Raw genomic sequence first — 20,000 nt, forward strand, 5'->3', positions numbered from 1 at the left:
TTCCTACCTATATGCCTAAAAACACCTGTGCAATGCACAGCAACACCCAGTGTACAAACAGGGACATTACACATTGAGTGACAACATATTTTGCCTGTGGCAACCCATTTGGCTGCTACAGCCATGTTCCTGCTTTCATAAGCACATCATTCATACAAGGAATATATTAATACAAGGCACTTGATTCATATATTCTTAAGTCACTAACAGTGCTAGGAAATGATCTCCATCAAGGATGTCATTGGGTTAGCGATCTAGGATGTTTTTTGTGAAGGCACATATACATAGCAGCATTGTAGCATAAACGGTACGTAAGATTTCCATCAAAGCTCAGCCTAACTGCTTCTCCTGTTTATTGCAAGTCCTACTTGCCTTTTCGTTGTTAGTTTAAAAAAAATGAAGTTGTTGAATTCTCAGGTACGTTTACTAAATTCTACTGCAAAACCATTATAACATGCCACCAGAAGAATGCTGTGGAGTCCCAATATAGCCTGAGGTTGTGATGCGTCCACTGATCCAACGTTTCCAGACATTTCTGCAATCCTTTCAAAAAGCACATTTTCAAAAAACGGTATAAGACATGCACGCCTCAGGCATTAAGATGTCTTAGATAATCCTGTTTTAAACTAGTTTAAACAGCAATTTACATTTTTTGTTGCTCAGTTTTTGTGACATGAACTTTACTATGGGAAGATCATTGAATGAAAATGGTCTAACCCCACTGAAACACACCCATCAATATATGGGACAATTTTTGAATGCATAGGAAGCACAGAAATATTCATTGATGTTGTCTTTACACTGCTCTTTTGAAAGACACCAATTACGGTTGGCGTTCAAGTTACACCGTTCAGTGATTTAAGTCGTTTTTGTCAGGCAACCGATGAGCAAGGCCTCCAGGCGGATGATGTTTGAGAGCTGCCCTGTGCATATCAGTGTAAGGAGACACAGCTTGTCAAGCAGGGTAAAGGCCATGGGGGCTTGTTGAAACCCAGGCCTTGTCAACATGACAAGATTTAAAGAGGCATGACAGCTGCCATCTGTCTACAGTCAGATTTCAATATGTGCTTGTATAGTAAGTGTTGTGTGTGTACAATAAGTGGACGTTTATTTTAATTTACTAGCTCAGGTTTTTCCGTTTTACTGTTTTTTTTTTTTTTTTTTGTTCTAGTACAGTGCTTGATAAATCTGCCCCTCACCCTGCATCCTCATTTCAGACTGAAAAGGACTCGTCCTGCTCCTCGCTGCTCTCCCGAGTGTCCATGTACTTCGAGCTTCCTCTGCTTCGGCAGCGGCCCTTCCTCACCTTTGGCCTGGCCATCACCTTCTTCAACGCCGGCTACTTCATCCCCTACGTGCACCTAGTGGCGCACAGCCGCCACTGCGGCTTCTCAGAGTACCAGGCGGCCTTCGTCATCTCCGCGACCGGCGTGACGGACATCGTGGGCCGCGTGCTCTCGGGCTGGGTGTCGGACCTGGGCCGCCTGCGGCTGGTGCATATGCTGTGCGTGTGGACGATGCTGCTTGGCTTGTTCCTGGTGGCGCTGCCGCTGGGCACTCTGGCCGGCTACGCGGGGCTGCTGACGGTGAGCCTGGCGCAGGGGCTGTGCTCCGGTGCCATGACGCCGCTGGTGTTCGCCGTGGTGCCCGAGATCGTGGGCATGGAACGCATGCTGGGGGCACTGGGTCTGCTGCAGCTCATCGAGAGCATCGGGGGGCTGCTCGGCGCCCCTCTGTCAGGTGAGCATGGGGGCAAGGGGGAATGGGGGGGCAGAGTGTTTTGAGTTGGCAAGGAACCACCACTTTGACCCTTGTGTGGTAAAGCATGGGAAAGCAACAGAGGCAGAAGGTCAAAGCAGTGGGACAAGGTGACCTTGGAATGTTCTTAAAGGCCTGTTCTGTAAGCTATGGACTTCCACCTAATTAAACTAAAAGTCATTTTTTCATTGGTTAATGGCATAAAACTAAGCCTTAACATCAATCAACGCTTACATAGTTCTTTGTTAAGGGGATCCGCTTGAATTCCTTTCAATTTTCTTCAGTTTGTCCTCTTTCGGCGAATGCTTTAAAAGCCTCACATGGAATCCTCCCCCTCTTACTGACAAAAGTTTCATGTTTCAAGTTTCACAAAACCCCTTTTGAATGAATACTTGATAAGCTTCACAAAGAGCCATGGCATGTCAGGCTATCTGGCATTGTTTGAGTCTGGTGCTCGATTGATCTTTTGCCATGAAGCCTTGTGTGTCTCGCTGGTGATTCAAGGTTTCATTTCCTCCCTTCTCCTCTGTTGCATATTTGCAGGGCTGGTAGTGTTTGTTCCTGTGCCGTGAGGGTTTCAATCTATTCCACTATTCGAACCTTCATTTCCTTCTTTTCAACCTGCTCTGCATTAAGAGTATTACTAAAGCCAGCTGTATATCTGCAGATGTTCTGTTTTTTTTTCCTTCTGTTCAGACACTAGTCGGTGTTATCGTTGAGGTGGTGTCTCGCACGTTTATTTGATAGTTCACGACGAAGCCAGTTAAAAAGAACGTTCACTTTCATCATTGTTACAGTTTGAAATGGTCTGCCATTAGCTCAAAGAGATCAGGAATCAAGCAAATACATTTTTTTGTCCTTCTCTTTCTGTCCTGTTTTCCATCCCTTCTCTTTGTCTTAAACCTTCTTACTGTCTCAGCCGTTGCTTTCTAGCCTTAACCGCTCCAGCTCTCGGTCTTTCATGCTACATCTCCCTTCCCCTCTTGCTCTTTCATTCTGCGATCTTTACTTTCCACCCTATGGAGAGTTCAGGTCTCATGTTACACATCAAACACACATACATGAAGCTGTTTGAATGTATCCCACTGGACCCTTTAGACATTATGTACCACTAAGGAGAGAAAGAGTCAATAATCAAACTATTGTTGCTTGTATGAACAGCCATGAACAGATCTCCTCACAACTCATGGTACCAGGGGCCAGTGGGGTAGAGGGGTGTTTGTCAGGCCACAGTCTGTTCCTTTCTTCATGTGTGTTACCCTCCATTGATCATCCCTTGTTTGTTTTATTTCTTGATAGACTGGGTCAGGTAGAAGGTCAACATACTAGGCGAAGCAGATTTCATGAACATTTGGTCATGGTGCATTTGGTGTAAAATAGGGGGTCTCAGCTATTTTGTGTGTGTGTGTGTGTGTGTGTGTGTGTGTGTGTGTGTGTGTGTGTGTGTGTGTGTGTGTGGTTTGTAGTGAAGTTCACAAACTCTAAAATTAGGGGAGATTATGTTAAGTGTTCTCAGGCAACAGAGTACTCGGGAGACAGACAAATGTTTGTTTGCGCTGGCATATCATCACGAGGCTTGAGTGGAATCCCTTCAGTTGGCCAGATTTGAAGGAGGTCCAGCACAGTTAAAAGAACATTTGTGAATTCATGTGATGGGGTGGGATCCGTACGGAGAGAAATAAGGTTGTCTGAAATTAGGAACATGCAATTTTATTTTATCTGTGATTTTTGAGTGTAAACAGTGAAGCTTTGATTTCCAATCATGTTGATACTTGCTAAAGACAAACTTCCCATGCCAAATACAGTGGTAAAACTGGACAAATTTGGAAGTTCCAATCGACCTCCATAAACTACAGTAATTCAGTTTCATAGCAATTGAGCACCAAATATTTTCGACTAATCTGGCTTGAACATTTGTGTTCATCAAATTCTTATCTGGAGCACTGAATCTGGCATTACCTTGACTTTTTCAACGTCTCTCTCTCCCTCATAGGCTGGCTGAAGGACACAACCGGTTCCTACTCGGCCTCCTTCGTGGTGGCTGGGGGCTTCCTTCTCCTGGGCTCCGCCGTGACAGCCACCCTCCCCGGCTTCTGCTCCTGCACCTCCCCAAAGACCCCCAGCGACGCAGAGGGGGCTCTTCATTCAAAGGAATTCAACCAGGATTCCTGTCCTGGCAAGCAGAGCCTCACATTCACCCCCCTCTCTGAAAAACCCGCCCTGGACCCAGAACCCTGTACCGAGACTACTAATCTTACCCCTGACCCGTAAGCCAGACGAGTAGGTCATGCTAACCGCGGGCTGATGGGACGGAGACCGATTTGAAGATCGCCTGACTGGATAACCAGAGACAAGGGCAGCTTGCCCTAGCATGTTCTCTCGTACTAGAGAAGGTTTCAGACAAAAGGCCAGAAGCTGGCCTCTCTTTATATGTGCACTTGAAAGGGGATTTAATAGGAGTGTCTCTTTCTCTGTCACTGTCAACTATAGCTGATATTTAACATCCTGGCCAGCACTGTACTTGTTACAGCCATAGGTGCCATAGGTTACATCACTGCCATACACCACTGACAGGGGCATCTACAACAACATGTGAAGTCTCTTTTTTTAAAGACAACCAATTCAAGACAGACATGTGAGCCTCTATTTCTGTATATCCGTAGGTAGGAAGATGCTAATCTAAGTGGTTTTTTTTTAATTTTTTTTTGTTTTTTTTCTCACAATGACACATAATCACTGCAACATTCTTTGGACACCTGCCAAATTCGATTCCATTTCCTTCATACGGGGCTCTACAACTTACATGTCAATATTTCAAGAACCGTTTAACATAAAAATGTGACATTTGGAACACTTGGCCTTATTTGCTTACATTACTTGAAGTGCCATTTGGCTGGCTCCCAAAATGGCCATTAAACAGCCAATCAAAATTCAGCAACCAATATTTGTCAGTGTGACTGGCCAATCTTCATGAAACTGTGTAGGCTAATTCATAATGGCGCACGGAAGCTATGTACCAAATATGAAACAAGTCAGCCACAAGGGGATGCTCTAATAACCACATTTACGTTTTTGGCTCATGGCTCGGGTTTTGCATGGGTTGCTACAAAACTTATATTTTTCACCCATTACTTATAGGCTCCCAAATCAAATGGGCTCACTCCCGCCAATTCCCACCCCAAATTTTCCAGCCATTTCAATTTCATGTAAAGGGCGGGAGAATGATCGTCACAAAATTTGGTGAACACCATCTCCAGGCCATCCTGACAGAAAGTTGTTCAGGAAATTTGATTGGTCAAACCATTTCCAAGTTATGTGTCAATCAATTTTGAAGGCATGACTGGTCAATATCTTGCGATGTCACCCTGCATCACTACCAATTATTCTGAACGCACGGCAAATTTTGTGAAATTTCGTGCGCTCCAGCTGACATTTCAAAATCTCCAAAAACTGCTAAAGCTAAAAAATGTAAATGAGGTATCCTTATACTTGGCCACTCGATAAAAAAAACGCCAACTGTCAATAAAAGCCTGGGCTAATCTTAATGAAAGTTTGTATGCCCATTCATAATGGCATAGAGAAGCTATTTCAAACAAATCAGCCAGATGATGTAAGCTACAACATATTTTCCTCTGTTCCTTTATGTGGTCCTCTTTCACCTGTTGAAGTGATCAAATCATTCAACCTTTTGCCACTTGACGCGCTTCACAATTGGACCCCAATGATCGCCTCTTGCTACTTAAATTGAAGTAGTTAACGCGTTAAAGCATTAAAAAACGTATGCAATTAATGCAGCTGCATGGGTTTTGTTATTAGTTTGTGCATGTTTAGGCTAATGGTTGGTTAAAATATTTCTGGGCATCCAACGTATACCTGACACGGAGCTTTGCTGAATTCACAAGCTTGCAAGTTTATTGAGCACTTCAGTTTACAACTAATCTGCGCACCAAGTTCGATATGTCTAAAGCTGACAGTGACTTTTTTTGAATGGCCTTGTAATAGTTTTATTTAATCTGTAGTTCACAGGAGAGAATCTCTGTTCAAATTTTAAAAGATGTTATTAAACAATAGTATTTTAATTTTAAATATACAGTACCAGTCAAAAGTTTGGACACACCTTTCATTTTTTAAAGTGTTTTCTTTACTTTTATTATTTTCTACATTGTAGATTTATACTGAAGACATTTAAACACAAAAGAACACATATGGAATGATGTACTAAACCAAAATTATTTTCTACCATGTAGAAAATAATAAAATCAAAGAAAAATCTTCTCAAAAAATTAGAAGGTGTGTCCAAACTTTTGACTGATACTGTACTCCCACATTAGATTAAACATTTAAATATCTAATATTAGAAGCTTCAGTCTGAAAAAGATGAAAGCGATTAATCAAATAAACCACAACAAAGCTCCCCTCCCAGGACTGTCTAAAGGGCTGTAGGTATGCTTTTGTAAACTTCAACATGGCATTTTGGCATGAATGCTTTGACTATCATAGCAGTAGTTTTTTTTTGTTATTTCTGTGGTTTTAACTCCTCTCTTTGCCATTTGTAATGAGGGAGTGTTTTTGTAACATGATCTGTAGTATTGTGACCGTTGGGTTTGGGTTACTACATGATCTGTAGTATTGTGACAGTTGGGTTTGGGTTACTACATGATCTGTAGTATTGTGACAGTTGGGTTTGGGTTACTACATGATCTGTAGTATTGTGACAGTTGTCGGAGTAGTTTTGCCATTTTTGTGGCTTTTCCTTCCATACTCTGCCAGCTGTACCATTTGTAAAAAAAATTCTGAAGTCGTTCAATGCAACCGATCACGCATGCGCACTCGCACTCGCACTCTCACTCTCACTCTCACTCGCACACACAAATACGCACACACAAATACGCACACACAAATACACTCACACAAATACACACACACACACACAAAGTGCCTTGTTTCATTGCTCTTGTCGGAATCATGAGATTCACTGATGTGTCTTGGGGCATCTCCCAGCATAGGCCATCTTAGTCCTTGGGTGATGGCTCATATAACAACCAAACAAGTCGGTGTGGGTCCTTATCGTAGGGAAATGTGGTCTTCTTTTTTTTATTCAGGATATTGAGATTTCATTGGGGCTGCACCGTCTGCTCTGAGTGTCACCATTCAAGTGGACGTTTACTGGTGGTCAAGGGACCCTTCTAATCAGTTTAGCTCGCCAGACTTTACCACAGACTGCAACATTGAAAAACTGCACGAGTCATGTTCTAGGCTTCCTCTCCCTTAAGGATCACTGTGCTGTAACCATCTTAACAAAGAGAGAGTCTAAAGTGGCACTGGCACTGACTAGCCGATGTGTTTGGGAGCTGTAAATGCAGTCCTCAAAAAATTGCATAGTGAAGAGCCGGAGCAGCTAGTTGGAATGACACGTGCGTTTATTTCTGTTTATTAACATGACTGTCAATCAAAACTAATTTGCGGATGCTATAAAATGAGTTCCCTTCCGAAACGCACCCTAATACACATAATGTAGCTTTAGCAATGGTTGTTGCACACTGACATTTTTTGTGGGAAAGTACCCCTGAGTGAGAGCCTCCACTCTTTCTGTGTTTAAAGGACCACTACAGGGCACACTCAGGGATTTGAAAAGCGTTACATTGATACGCCCTTGGTGTCTTGAACTTACTCCAGCCAATGACTACTTCCTCCTGACTCAAAGGGAGTGACAGAATGACCTTCCCTTGACAGGGAAATCTAGTCATGTTCACAGTAGCTCTCGCCTTCTACCTCTGTTAAAGCAGATGATCCTGTAGTCTTTTTTTTTTTTTTCCATTGAACTTGAATTCTTCATGTTTACCAAAGCATTTGTTGAAATACATACTGCAAATATATACCAATTGAAAATAAATTCAGTTTGCCAAAGGGTTAAGAGGAACTTTTTTTTCTCTATTAAACTGTACACTTCTCCGATACCTTCAATCCACTCCAAGATGCTTCTGCAGTCATATTGGTTACATTTAATTTTCTAGCTTTTTAATATTCTATGCACTAAATTAAACCTTAAATATTTTGACATTTTTCTGGCATACCCACACACTCCAGTGCCTCATCTCTGCATGTCTCACCTCACCTGTCTTTCTCTCCCCTCACCTGTCGTTCTCTCTCTCCCTCTTTCCGTTTACTGGCTGAGTGAGCCCGTTTTGCTGACAGAGCTCATATAAAGGGTCACTCATTTACCAATGGCCTCCTTTCCCAACAGCTCAGCTGTAGGACAATCAGCACCAGAGTGCTCTAGTGTTCCGAGTGAACAGCTGGGAGAGAATATGGATGGGTTGGAAAGGGACTGGGGCCACTGACCTGAAAAGAGTCAATGGATTTATTTATAGTCAGGCATTTTCACCTCAGAAGATTACACATTTCAAAGAATGTTCCGCAGTATGTATAGTACCTGAACCAAGAACATTTCAGTCTAAAACATTAATGGTGAAAAGAACTGGTGTAGCATTAACTGCTGAAATGCAGCAACTGTAAGGAATATTCCATGTATGCAAACTAGGTACAAATCAGCCTTTAGGACTATTTGACATGAAACCTGATATCACTCTATGGGGAACGATGCAAGAGGAAACCTGCAGTAAAAAATGCAAGATGGGTTGGCATGTAGTTGGTTTGCGGTGTATCAAAGCATTTTCATGCCAAATATTTCTATACTGAAGACTGATGGTTAGGAGGCTGGGTTACTTTTGCACAGGGTAAACACACTTTGAGAACAATTGCGCAATCATGTTCACTCTGATGTCTCATAAGACAGTATCTGCCGTGGAAGATCTCCCCTCCTGTCTCAAAAATAGTTTTTAGCTGAACAGGTCAAGCCAGTCTGAGGGTGTATAGTACGGTTGGTGTTTACAGGGAGGATCTAGTAAATGTATAACGTTGGATTGGTTGATGGTATCCAAAATCCAACAAATCATCGTTAGACTAGGTCTGTTACACTTGGTGCCCCATAGACCCATGCTAGTAGCAAGTGCCAGAAAAACTGTGAAACAGGTTCATGTGTGTAAAGTGGATAGTAATCTTGTGTTCTTTTTTTTAACCAAACACCAGGCAACAAAAGAATTCAACTTGACTACACACTGATTTTTATTAGCCTGTATCTAAGCCTGGAGAGCGTGACATGCAAGTGGTATGTGTGCCAGGTTCAATGTACGCCGTACTAGATGCTACCTCCTTTTACCAGACAAGATAACCCTGCCAAAAGGCCTACTAGACACCTGCTGAAGGCTGCTCTGGTGACCTGAGTCCTTTTGTGTGTGAATTCTACTATTTCCACACAATACCCAAGTTGTTTTTAATGATTTATTTGTATTTCTTTTTCTAATGCTTTTTTTTCCCTATGTTACTGTTTAGCTTTAAACTGTGAACTTCATATTATAAAGCACTGTTTACCCACTGCTATATAAATAAAAGTTATCATCATCATTATCAAGCTGTCCCATTACCAATAACTTATAGGGTTACTGACACGGAAAGTACAGACAGAGGAGGTTCTTGAGTTGAACAAAGGATACGATCAGGCATGCATTTGGACGGCTACAGGAGGTCAGGGCTTTCTTCTAACAGACAAGGGACCCGCATGCAAGGCAGGTTAGCCATCCCCTTCACCTTTGCTCCAATTCCATTTCAATAGTCACTCACTTTTCTAGGCTAAGCTGTCCTTCCTGTTGGATGCCGTAGAGTAAACACCAGTTTATAATCACAAAACAACTCAGAATGTCACGGCGCATACCATGTAAAAAGAGACCCCTGAGAACTTGTCCTAAGATGACATGCAACAGATTTCAAGTGGCATCTTGGAGAGCATGTATCAAATATGAATTTAAAAATCAGACAAAACATATGACTAGTCTACACGGTAGTATACACGGTAGTATACACAGTAGTATAGTATACACAGAATATCAACACGGTTTTTATTCCTCACACGTTTATTCCTCACATTCATGAGCAGCGGACTCAATATAAAAACAACAAGAATATACATTTGAAGATAAAAAGGAAATAATTTCTGCACAAAATGAAGTTTTCTGTAACGGTCCAGGTGCAAAAATCACATTTCCATGACAATCACTTGAAAATAAGTAAGCGAGAATGGAAGTATCTTTCCGTGTGTGTGTGTGATCTAGTACTAAACAAATCATTGGAAGTGTATGTTTGAGTTGAATGTGCATGGAAGCTTGTGTCTGTGTGCGTGTGTCTGTGTGCGTGTGTGTATGTCTGTGTGCGTGTGTGTGCATAAGTTGAACAGAGGGAGCATATGTTGTCAAACACTGCCACCTGCTGGTCAGGGGATCTTAATGTCGGTGCTGCGGCGCTTTAGCTTCTCTGGGTTGTGTGAGGCCATCTGAGAAAAATCTCTGAAGATGTCTTGATAAGTCTCATCACCTGTTCCAGATAGGGACACATGAGTGGTGAGTCAGCAATGCAGAGAGAGAGAGAGAAATACATAAATAAACATAAAGTCATGCACTATTCCAATGCAATTAATGGGTTAACTAAGTAAAATAACTTCCAGTCTGTTCCCTTTCTAACCCACTGTTGCCGGCGCCCGCCTCTCTGTTGCATGCGTTATGTAGAAGCGCAGGGGAGAAACATTGACCCTGGTGGACCAAGTGACACTGCCTCTGCCTCAGGGTATTTTATGATGACAGTATTGGTATATGTATAATCTCTCCATATGCCATGCCAATCTATAAACAAAGTTTATATACACATAACACTGCATGCAAGTCTGATTCACCCAAGCACCCCAACGCCAGTAGCCAATTAATTCATTTGTTAATTTCTCTGATGGGCCCAAATTAGTTACAATGAGCTGCGTTAGAATTCAGTATACCTGGGGCAGAGAAGACAGCTCTGCACAGGACAGACCCATTTCAAAACCTTTAGAAGACAGAACTCTGTCCCAAAACTTCCCATTCTTTCTCTGTTTCCAGTGATTTTCTTTCTATCCATTATGATGCCCACTGAGGTTATAAAGAGAGTAAAAGTAGGAACATGGACACAGGCATGCGGCCCACACACACACACACACACACACACACACACACACACACACACACACGCGCACACACACACAGGGCAGGTTTAGGAAATGAAAAGGTAGGTCGAGAGAAGTAAACAGTGTTGTTTCAGGTTTTGAAATGGGCATATTGTTTGCACGGCATGCTGGCAGGCTGAGAAGGTGGACAATTACCTGTGGCGGGCAGGCAAGGTGCAGACGACACAGAACTGTGCAAGCAGTGGAGACCGACCGCCTCCATGGACACATGAGCACACACACACACGCACACACACACATAAATATGCACACACAGAGACAGACAGATGCAGACAGTCAAATACAGACACCAATAAAAACCTTAAACAAACTGGGGTGGATTCAAAACTGACTAAGACTGAAATGTGCAGTGTACATGTACAGCACCATGCATAGGACCGCCAGTCCTGTGAAACAGTTTCCATTGAATGAATACTGACTACGGGCTAAGATAGTCTGTCCACAGGCTTAGATTGGCAGCATATTGCACCAGCTGTTTTAGTGCCCATAGGCATATATGAATAGAATGTGCAGCATGACTTATGGCAGCTGCAGCCTGCCAACACAGGAACATCATGGGCATCGCAGCCCGGGGCAATTATAATCACCCCCAACACCTCCATTTTTCTCTGTCTGAAATGAATAAAATGCCCAAATTCCTTCAGTGCCAAAAAACCTTGCACACTAATACAGCCCCTTCTTAACAGTAGTCAGTCAGTCTACTATCTACTACTGTATCTGTTCTGCTCAAAGTACTGTAGGCCTATGTAGCACTACTGACAATAATAACCTGTAGCATGGGTGACATGCAGGGTTACTGTATAACCCGCATGGGTAGCATAGGGGAGTAAAACCCATTCCATATGCAAGGGTATGATACTGATCTTCAGTGTGTTGCTAACGGCAGTCCTGGCCATTTCAAATACACCCCAGTAGCATGGAGAGATGCTGAGGACTTGTTGGTGGAGATTTCACAGATCAGGACACTGCTGTGAGGGACGCCAAAGCCATGGCTGCATTTGTAAGATGGCACAGGCGTTGACAGTATGCTATCCCTGCCCCGCACAAAGCTTCAGATGATAAGTCATTAGCAGTCATAGTCAAATGCACCAAATGGGCCTCGTCTAAAATGTTTCTGTCATTTGTCAAGACCGTCATGAGGGTGTCTCCACAATGCTGTTGATGTCCACCCAACACCTCCGAGATCTGGGATCACTCCTCAACCAACAAGCCAACCCAGCAGTAGCACCCTGAGCATCTGCTAACAGACGGATAACATGACACGAGCCTGCAGAGTCTTCCTCCCCATACTGGCTAGACGTAATGTCAACCGTGTCTATAGGCCATGACATACTTTGCAAATGTTTCTAGATAACAAATTCACTTGTCATTTCAGTCATTCAATCATTATTCAAAAGCAAACAAAAAGATTTTCCACAGTTGTTGCTCATATTGCTATCGCTACATCTGCTCTCATTCCACAAACAGGAAAATGTGTGTGCCATTGCCTAACAAAACTGCAAAGTCGCATAACAGAAGAGGCAATAAACATCTGCCTATAAAAACCTAAATGCCCAGTGAGATGACTGGTCAAAAGACAGATTGACAACCCAAAGGCACTAGTGACAATTCAGATGGGCAGTCACTGACACGGTTGAAAGTAGTTTCAGTACTCAGCACAACTTAATCATGGTGAACATTCAATAATTTAGACCTATTTAAAACTACAGGAATATGTGAATGAGTGATTCAAACCCATTGAAACCGAGTCTGTTTGAGGTACTATTTAGTTCTATATAAAATATAGTACATAAGGTAATACAATTATTCAAGGTAAATGTCATATAAAATTTGAAATGTACAAAAATCCATCAAACTTTACACACTGATACACACTAATACACACTGTATTAACCTGTATTTTAGGTACTCTGACAGTAACGGGATGTTTACATGCTTAAAGCAATTCAACAAGTATTATTTCAGTTCTTGGGCAACATTTGTAGTGTTAACATGCAGAAAGTCTGTAAACCTCCCCTCTGACAGAAACTAACACACACACACACACACACACACACAGGCACAGACACGCGCACATGCACACACACACACACACACACACGCACAGACATACACACTCACAAATCTCCTAACACAGGAGATTAAAGGAATTAGTGCCTTGGCTCCAAAAAGAGCCCATGTCCTGGCCAGCTTCATTATTGCACCCGGGGGTCTCTACCTCCCCTCCTGGCCAGCTTCATTATTGCACCCGGGGTCTCTACATCCCCTCCAGCTCTACCCATTCTGACCTCCATGGGCCCATTCAGTGAGCTGGGTCTTCAGAGCCTGAAAGCTCTTTTTCGTCTGACCAACCACAGATCCCACTCCACCCCCTTCTCCCTCACAGCCCAGCCCCTCGCATTGACCTGATTGGCCAAAGGCACCGTCCATCTCCCGCATCTCTTTGTTCATCTTGGCGATCCGCAGCCTGTTGAAAGAATGAATAAAAAAAACAACCCAACTTAGAACGGAGTTCACCGATCAGCAGCCGGGTAAATACAGACGAGCCATTTCAATGAACCATTGATCGTAGAGGTAAGTTAGAATGGAGCTCATCACACTCACAGGGTGACGATGTCCGCATTGGCACTCTCTACAGCAATGCTGATTGGGTCTTTGGCGTTCTTGTCTTTGGCGTTGTAGTCTGCCCCTCGCTTTAGGAATAGACACACCAACCTGTGGGACAGAACTGTGTGTAAGTCTCTCTGTGTGTGTGTGTGTGTGTGTGTGTGTGTCTGTGTGTGTGTGTGTCTGTGTGTCTGTGTGTGTGTGTGTGTGTGTGTGTGTCCAAATCCGAGTGACCAGGGTAAGTTGGCATTGTGAGCTTCTGCCCCCTGTGATGTAACATATGGTCTAAGACACAATCTGATGTGTGTGTGTGTGTGTGTGTGTGTGTGTGTGTGTGTGTGTGTGTGTGTGTGTGCGCCTGCGTGCGTGCGTGTGTGTGTGTGTGTGTGTTTCATACCCTGTGTGGCCCAGTATAGTGGCATGGTGTAGAGGCCCTCTGCCGTTAACATCGACCTGGTTGACACTGCCCCCATTCTGGAGTAGAAACTCACACGCTGCTAAGGCATTCTGGGAAACAAGGACATTGCAGAACAACCAGACAAACACATGAGTCCATCTGTTCCCATGTATAACATAAAAACACACAGTGCTGTCACTAACACAACCGCGTTTCTCTTCTCTTCTTCCCTTCAGGTTGGCTCCTTTAAGACTGCACACTATACATACTACTCCCCTGAGTACATTTGATCTGTAGCTTGTCCTAATTTAGGAGTAGTACACACTTCACCAAACCAGGGCAGCCCTGCTCACAAGGCCAAATGCACCCAGTGGGATCATAGCGAGAGGCGCGGAGGTTTTCGGAAAAAGCAGCATCTCTCTCACCTTGCTCTTGATCAAAACATGAGAGCTTTCTCTGTATTTTCCTCCAAATCTCTCACTGTCCCTTCTTTTTTTTTTTTTTATCTCTTCCCCCTTACGTGCTCTCTCGCCTATCAATCAAGGAATTTACACTGACAATATTTTCGTTTGGTCTTGCAAAACCGTTTTCAAACTTGTCTAGTAGTGCTAGTCAAGATGTTTATCCTGTCTGTCTCGGTTGTGTTTGTAGCACACACCATAGTTAGACATGCTTATTATGAGGTGACTGATAATATGCAAAACTACAAAAGAGATTAGCAGCAGCAGCAGCAGCTGTGGTTTCAGGTGGATTAGTGATGGAACGAAGAACTCATTACTGACACACTACTGTTGCATCTTACATGATGGTTTGGCATATTGGCATGGACTGAGCTTCATGTTTATATTGTTGATTGTGTAAATCATCACGATTCATCACAACATCGTACAAAGTGCTTCTGACACAATGGTTCTACCCGCTTCAAACCCCTGCTGTGACTTTTTCGAATGGTTCATTGAGAGGCGTTTGTAAGGCCAGTGTCTCTCCCTGTGTGTGTGTGTGTGTGTGGTTCATTCGGAGGCGTTTGTAAGGCCTTTGTCTCTCACTGTGTGTGTGTGTGTGTGTGTGTGTGTGTGCGTGTGTGTGTGTGTGCGGTTCATTCGGAGGCGTTTGTGCGGCCCGTGTCTCTCACCGCTTTGGCTGCCTGGATGAGCGGCGTGGTGCTGTCCTCGGCCAGGTTGATCCAGTTGACGTCGGCGCCGTGGGCCAGCGCGTCGGCCATGATGGGGAAGTCTTGCATGGCGGCCGAGCGGTACAGCAGGGCGCCGGGGTGCAGGCCGCTCAGGTCCAGCTCCTCCTCATCCTCACAGTCTACTGGGACACACACACACACACACACACACACACACACATATGCATGAGCACACACACGCGCACACGCACATACACACACACACACACGCGCATGCATGAGCATACACACATAGACATAAAGGAATAGTGAACACACACACACACACACACATACACAGAGACATGCCCAGACATTGGTAAGGTGTAGGAAGTGTGTATGAATCAAAAATAATGATCTGCACCACACTTATGTCCTCTGCAGCCCCACCACCCATAAATATTAATACTGGTGTGTCAGATTCTAGTATTCAGCATATTTGTGAGAATGTATGCATAGGTGTCTGTTGGCACACATGTGTGTGTGTGTGTGTGTGTGTGTATGACCCCTATTGTACACTGAAAAAATGTGTGTGTAAACTTTTAGATGGATGTTTAATACGATATGGAGGAAAGAGAGAGAGAGTGTGTGTGTGTGTGTGTGTGTGTGTGTGTGTGTGTGTGTGCACACATGCGCATGCGTGCATGTTTGTGTGTGTCCTACCCTTGTAAGAGGCGGTATTGTTCTTGAGGTCACTGGGGCTTATCCCTGAAGTAGAGAGGCACATGACATTCCTACGGTTAGATTACAGCTCGACCCTAATGCCTTAAAACAACAGCACTGACACACTCATGCACGGCCCTCTCCAGCTCTGCTTGCCTCATGCTTCAGACTGCTGAAAATGGGCAGCCATTGTGTGTGTTTGTGGGTTGATATAATGTGTGCTAGAAACAAAGAGACTGTGCCTTTGTATCTCTCGGTGAGTGTGTGTGTGTGAGTGTGTCCGGTTTGGATGTGTGTGAGAGAAAAGAGGGTCACAATGTCACAGTGTGTGTGGTATTTGTGTGAGTGTGTGAGCATGTGTGGGAGAAAGGAACAATCACTGTATGTGTGTGAGTGACTGTCTTTGTGTTTTGGGTACAGGTCAGAATTTGGGTTTGACGTGTGTGTGTGTTTGTGTCTTTGTGTGTATTTGTACTATATATGTGTGTTACTAGACAGGTAGGGGTAAGGTGGCTTTGAATTTTCGGTTAAAACACAGATCAGGCAGTGGGTTTGAGGTGTGTGTGTGTGTGTGTGTATATGTTACCTGACAGGCGGGGCAGTGTGGCCCGGTTGGGTTTAGGTTTGAGCGCGGGCCGGGGTCCTGCTCCTTTGTCCTGCACGGTGCTGCGGTTCCGTCTCGCACTGGACCGCCTCAGAGGGGTCACGCGGCTCGTCTCCGGAAGCTTCTGGATGAACTTCTTCTCAACGTATTTGGAGCGGATCCACGTCTCCTTATCCTGCCTGAGGTAGAGAGAGCACTTAGTACAGGGAGGAGATTTACTATTTTCAAACGATTATTATTGACCTGTATTCTCGGATGATATTATTAACTTGTGTTGTACACTTAACATGTACATTATGTTCGTACGATTTCAAAAGTGCAATGGTGTGCCTGATCCCAACAAGCAGTAAATTCTTTAGAATTCATTATTTGACTTCATATTTTTAGTACCACATAATGAACAGGAACAGAAAAAACATACTAACACATTCCCAAATTAAAAGATGATGATGCGTATAAACTAAGCAAACAGAAACAGATAATATGGAGACACATGATCTTAAACTAGGGTTGATATGATATTTATGAGGGGCGCACAAACTAACCATAAAGTACCTGCAAATAATCACCTCAGCTATGCAAGCTGAGGAGAGGAAGTGAGGAGGAAGTGCAGAAATAGAGCCAAGATAGAAAGATAGAAACAGACAGAGAGAGAAATGTCAAGTTTAAGAGGGGACATAGATACTGTGTGTCTGAGGCCGACTGATGTTTTAGAAGTTGCAGATTACTCCGCTGATAGAAGATATCAACACACCAACAACACCCATTTTCCAAATGATTGATTATTTCTTTGCTGTATCTTTATGGTCTGTTATTTGTTTTGTTGACTTAGTGTTGTGCACAATGATTTACACTGAACACAGTTCTCCCAGAAGGGCCAATGCCATCCGTGTGCTTTTGCCGAAATATTCTCTACTTTTTAATTTAGTTAAAAATCAAGTGACATTTTCAGGGGTGGGAGGATCACTAAGCCCCTTCATTTGTTTAATTAAGGCAGGGCAAACCTGCTCTCCAAACCATGCCATAACACCCATAATATAAGGCTTTACTGTTTTCATCAGATCTCTCATTCATCATTGAGCATGATGATGCCATGTGCCCTTACAAACAGCAGGTGGAGACAAATAGTAATTGTGACACAACCCACACTTAGCGCTTCAACATGCAAGATCATGCTAATGCTAGTGAGGGAATTTCCAAACAAACCTCTGTGGTCCTACGCACACGCACACGCACACGCACACGCACACGCACACGCACACGCACACGCACACGCACACGCACACGCACACCACACACACACACACACACACACACACACACACCTCCCAAGCTCACCCTGGACAATCAGGTCTATCTTTTGACTGACATCATGGAGAATTCCTGACTTCGAGCTGGTCAGAGTTTTGGATTAGATAAAGGCCAAGGCCTTCTGAGATACTTCAGAAGGGAGTATCTGTGTGATATGGTCTGTGCTGCCCTGGTTGTCCAATGATCCTGATTTACAGAGACCATTGGGGCTTTCACCACATGCTTTGGGGCCAGGGTCAGAGTTTGCCTTTCCTGCCAATGTGTGCAGTGACAAGAATCAGGGACGCAGTGGGTGTTCTTTTACACTGCAAACAAGCAAACAAAAACCTACATGCTGAAAGTTCGAAAGTAGCGTATGTACAGTTTTGCCTGGGTCAAGTCAACCATCATCTGTTTTCTGAAGCAACATGTCCTCCTCAAAGTTACCTCATCACTGCACATGCGTCACACAAAAACAATATAATATCACACACACATTCGAACATATCGAACACATTCAACACTTGTATGGAGTGCCCCATGTTGTGCTACAACAGATCCTTTAAAAGGAGAGATGGACAATGCGGCTTTGAAAAACCGAGGCTGTATTGTAGACACTTGACATTTCTGAATACACATCTGATCCACTGGCCTACAGCGGGTCTCACTGTGTCCTCCCTGGTGCTTCCACTAGGTGCTATGAATAACCTACAGGTGCAGACGGACCAGCGACACCTGCACACTGAAGAGCAAAGAGCAGAACACAGGCTTCAGCAGAATTCATTTTTGCTCTGTCTGTGTGCTAAGCTGGAAAGGTCTGACAGGTCCTGGATCAGCAGTTTTTGAGAGTGAGAGAAAAGGGGGAAAGAGAGAGAGAGAGAGAGAGAGAGAGAGAGAGAGAGAAGGGGGAGATGGAAAGGAAGTGAGAGAGACAGACATGAGGAGAATGGTTACAGGCAGAGAGAGAGAGAGAGGGAGGGAGGGAGGGAGGGAGACTGAGTGAGAGGTAAAGCTGCACTAGTCTGACAGTTCCTGGATCAGCTGTTTAAGAGAGAAGAGGAAAAAAGGAACAAGAGAGAGATAAGAGATAAGAGATAGAGGCAGAGAGACAGTTAACAGAGATACACAGAGAGGAGGAAGCATACAGTATTATATATAAAATACAGAAAGAGAAAGAGAGAAAGAGAGAGAGATTTAAAGAACCACATATTCTCACAAAGGCTTCATATGGGAGAGAGGGAGTGGAGGCTGTTAAAGGCTCTTACCTAGGGCTGGATGGGTGAGGTTTCTTTATGGTGATCTCTTCAATGCGTGCCTCATAAATTCGGTTGATGTGACTATTACCCAACTCACACATAAGCTGAGAGATAAAGACAATGGGAGGGAAGGAGAGAGAGAGAGAGAGAGAGAGAGAGAGAGAGAGAGAGAGAGAGAGAGAGAGAGAGAGCGAGCGAGAGAGAGAGAAATACATATAATTACTATTGTGTTGCAGACACATGACATGCCTGTTGATTTTGAAAAGAGCCAGACATGATCTCTCCCCTGTGCACAACACCCCACCTGTGAGCTAAGCCGTGCAAATCTCTAAACTCTTAGGTGTGTGGATACACATACCCATCCCACACAGTGTGTGTGTGTGTGTGTGTGTGTGTGTGTGTGTGTGTGTCAGAAAAAGAGAGACAGAGAGAGATGAGAAATATAGGAGAGATTATATATATATATATATCTATGTAATATATTATTTCTATGCAATAATATCTACATTTTAAAATAGAAAGCTACCAATCACAATCTGGTGCAAACTATTTGACAGCATAATCCAGCCTATTGCACTCTATGGAGGTGAGGTCTGGGCGTCCACCCAGTGTGCACGTCTATACTCCAGCATAATCCAGCCTATTGCACTCTATGGAGGTGATGTCTGGGCGTCCACCCAGTGTGCACGTCTATACTCCAGCATAATCCAGCCTATTGTACTATATGGAGGGGAGGTCTGGGCGTCCACCCAGTGTGCATGTCTATACTACAGTACATAGGCCAAGCATCCAATGGAACCCCTACATGCCAACTTCTGTCATTGTTTATTCAAAGCCCAAACAAAAACAACCAACAACGTACGCACGTAGGGCAGGATTATCCTGTTAACCATTGGCTATATCCTTAAATCTAATCCTGAAAATACACTCCAGTTTGAGGCATTAAAAACCCAGGAACTGAACCCAGAGTAGAGTCTGAGCCTGCTGGTACTGAAGAGCACTAGCTCATTAACAAACACTAATACACAAAACGCTCAGACCAGCACTGCTTCCATATCACCAATTTGTATCAATAAAATAATCAAACAAGCAAAAGAAGACTATTTGGAACAATGGAGAAACCAAACTACCGGTCAAAGTAGAATCAACTT

The 20,000-nt window shown here is 43.7% G+C and overlaps 2 protein-coding genes across 5 annotated transcripts in view; one reads left to right on the forward strand and one right to left on the reverse strand.

The window, feature by feature from the left end:
* Positions 1-5,872, forward strand: part of slc16a13 (solute carrier family 16 member 13) — a 28,759-nt gene extending 22,887 nt beyond the window's left edge. For all 3 annotated transcript variants that reach the window (XM_012835447.2, XM_031585119.1, XM_042710431.1), the window contains 2 exons: positions 1,218-1,740; positions 3,752-5,872. In XM_012835447.2, the coding sequence (XP_012690901.2) occupies positions 1,218-1,740; positions 3,752-4,029 (801 nt within the window). In that variant the 3' untranslated portion in view covers positions 4,030-5,872. The remainder of the gene's footprint in view (positions 1-1,217; positions 1,741-3,751) is intronic.
* A 3,838-nt stretch (positions 5,873-9,710) lies between these two features.
* The window catches only part of acap1 (ArfGAP with coiled-coil, ankyrin repeat and PH domains 1), a 25,027-nt gene continuing 14,737 nt past the window's right edge, over positions 9,711-20,000 (reverse strand). The window contains exons 15-22 of one of the 2 annotated variants that reach the window (XM_031584641.2): positions 18,859-18,953; positions 16,286-16,482; positions 15,700-15,744; positions 14,998-15,179; positions 13,866-13,975; positions 13,466-13,576; positions 13,267-13,328; positions 9,711-10,185 (exon numbers count right to left, since the gene is read on the reverse strand). In XM_031584641.2, the coding sequence (XP_031440501.1) occupies positions 10,085-10,185; positions 13,267-13,328; positions 13,466-13,576; positions 13,866-13,975; positions 14,998-15,179; positions 15,700-15,744; positions 16,286-16,482; positions 18,859-18,953 (903 nt within the window). In that variant the 3' untranslated portion in view covers positions 9,711-10,084. The remainder of the gene's footprint in view (positions 10,186-13,266; positions 13,329-13,465; positions 13,577-13,865; positions 13,976-14,997; positions 15,180-15,699; positions 15,745-16,285; positions 16,483-18,858; positions 18,954-20,000) is intronic. The other variant, XM_031584642.2, reaches the window with a different exon arrangement.

The sequence above is a fragment of the Clupea harengus genome, chromosome 18, assembly GCF_900700415.2.
Source record: "Clupea harengus chromosome 18, Ch_v2.0.2, whole genome shotgun sequence".
NCBI lineage: Eukaryota > Metazoa > Chordata > Actinopteri > Clupeiformes > Clupeidae > Clupea > Clupea harengus.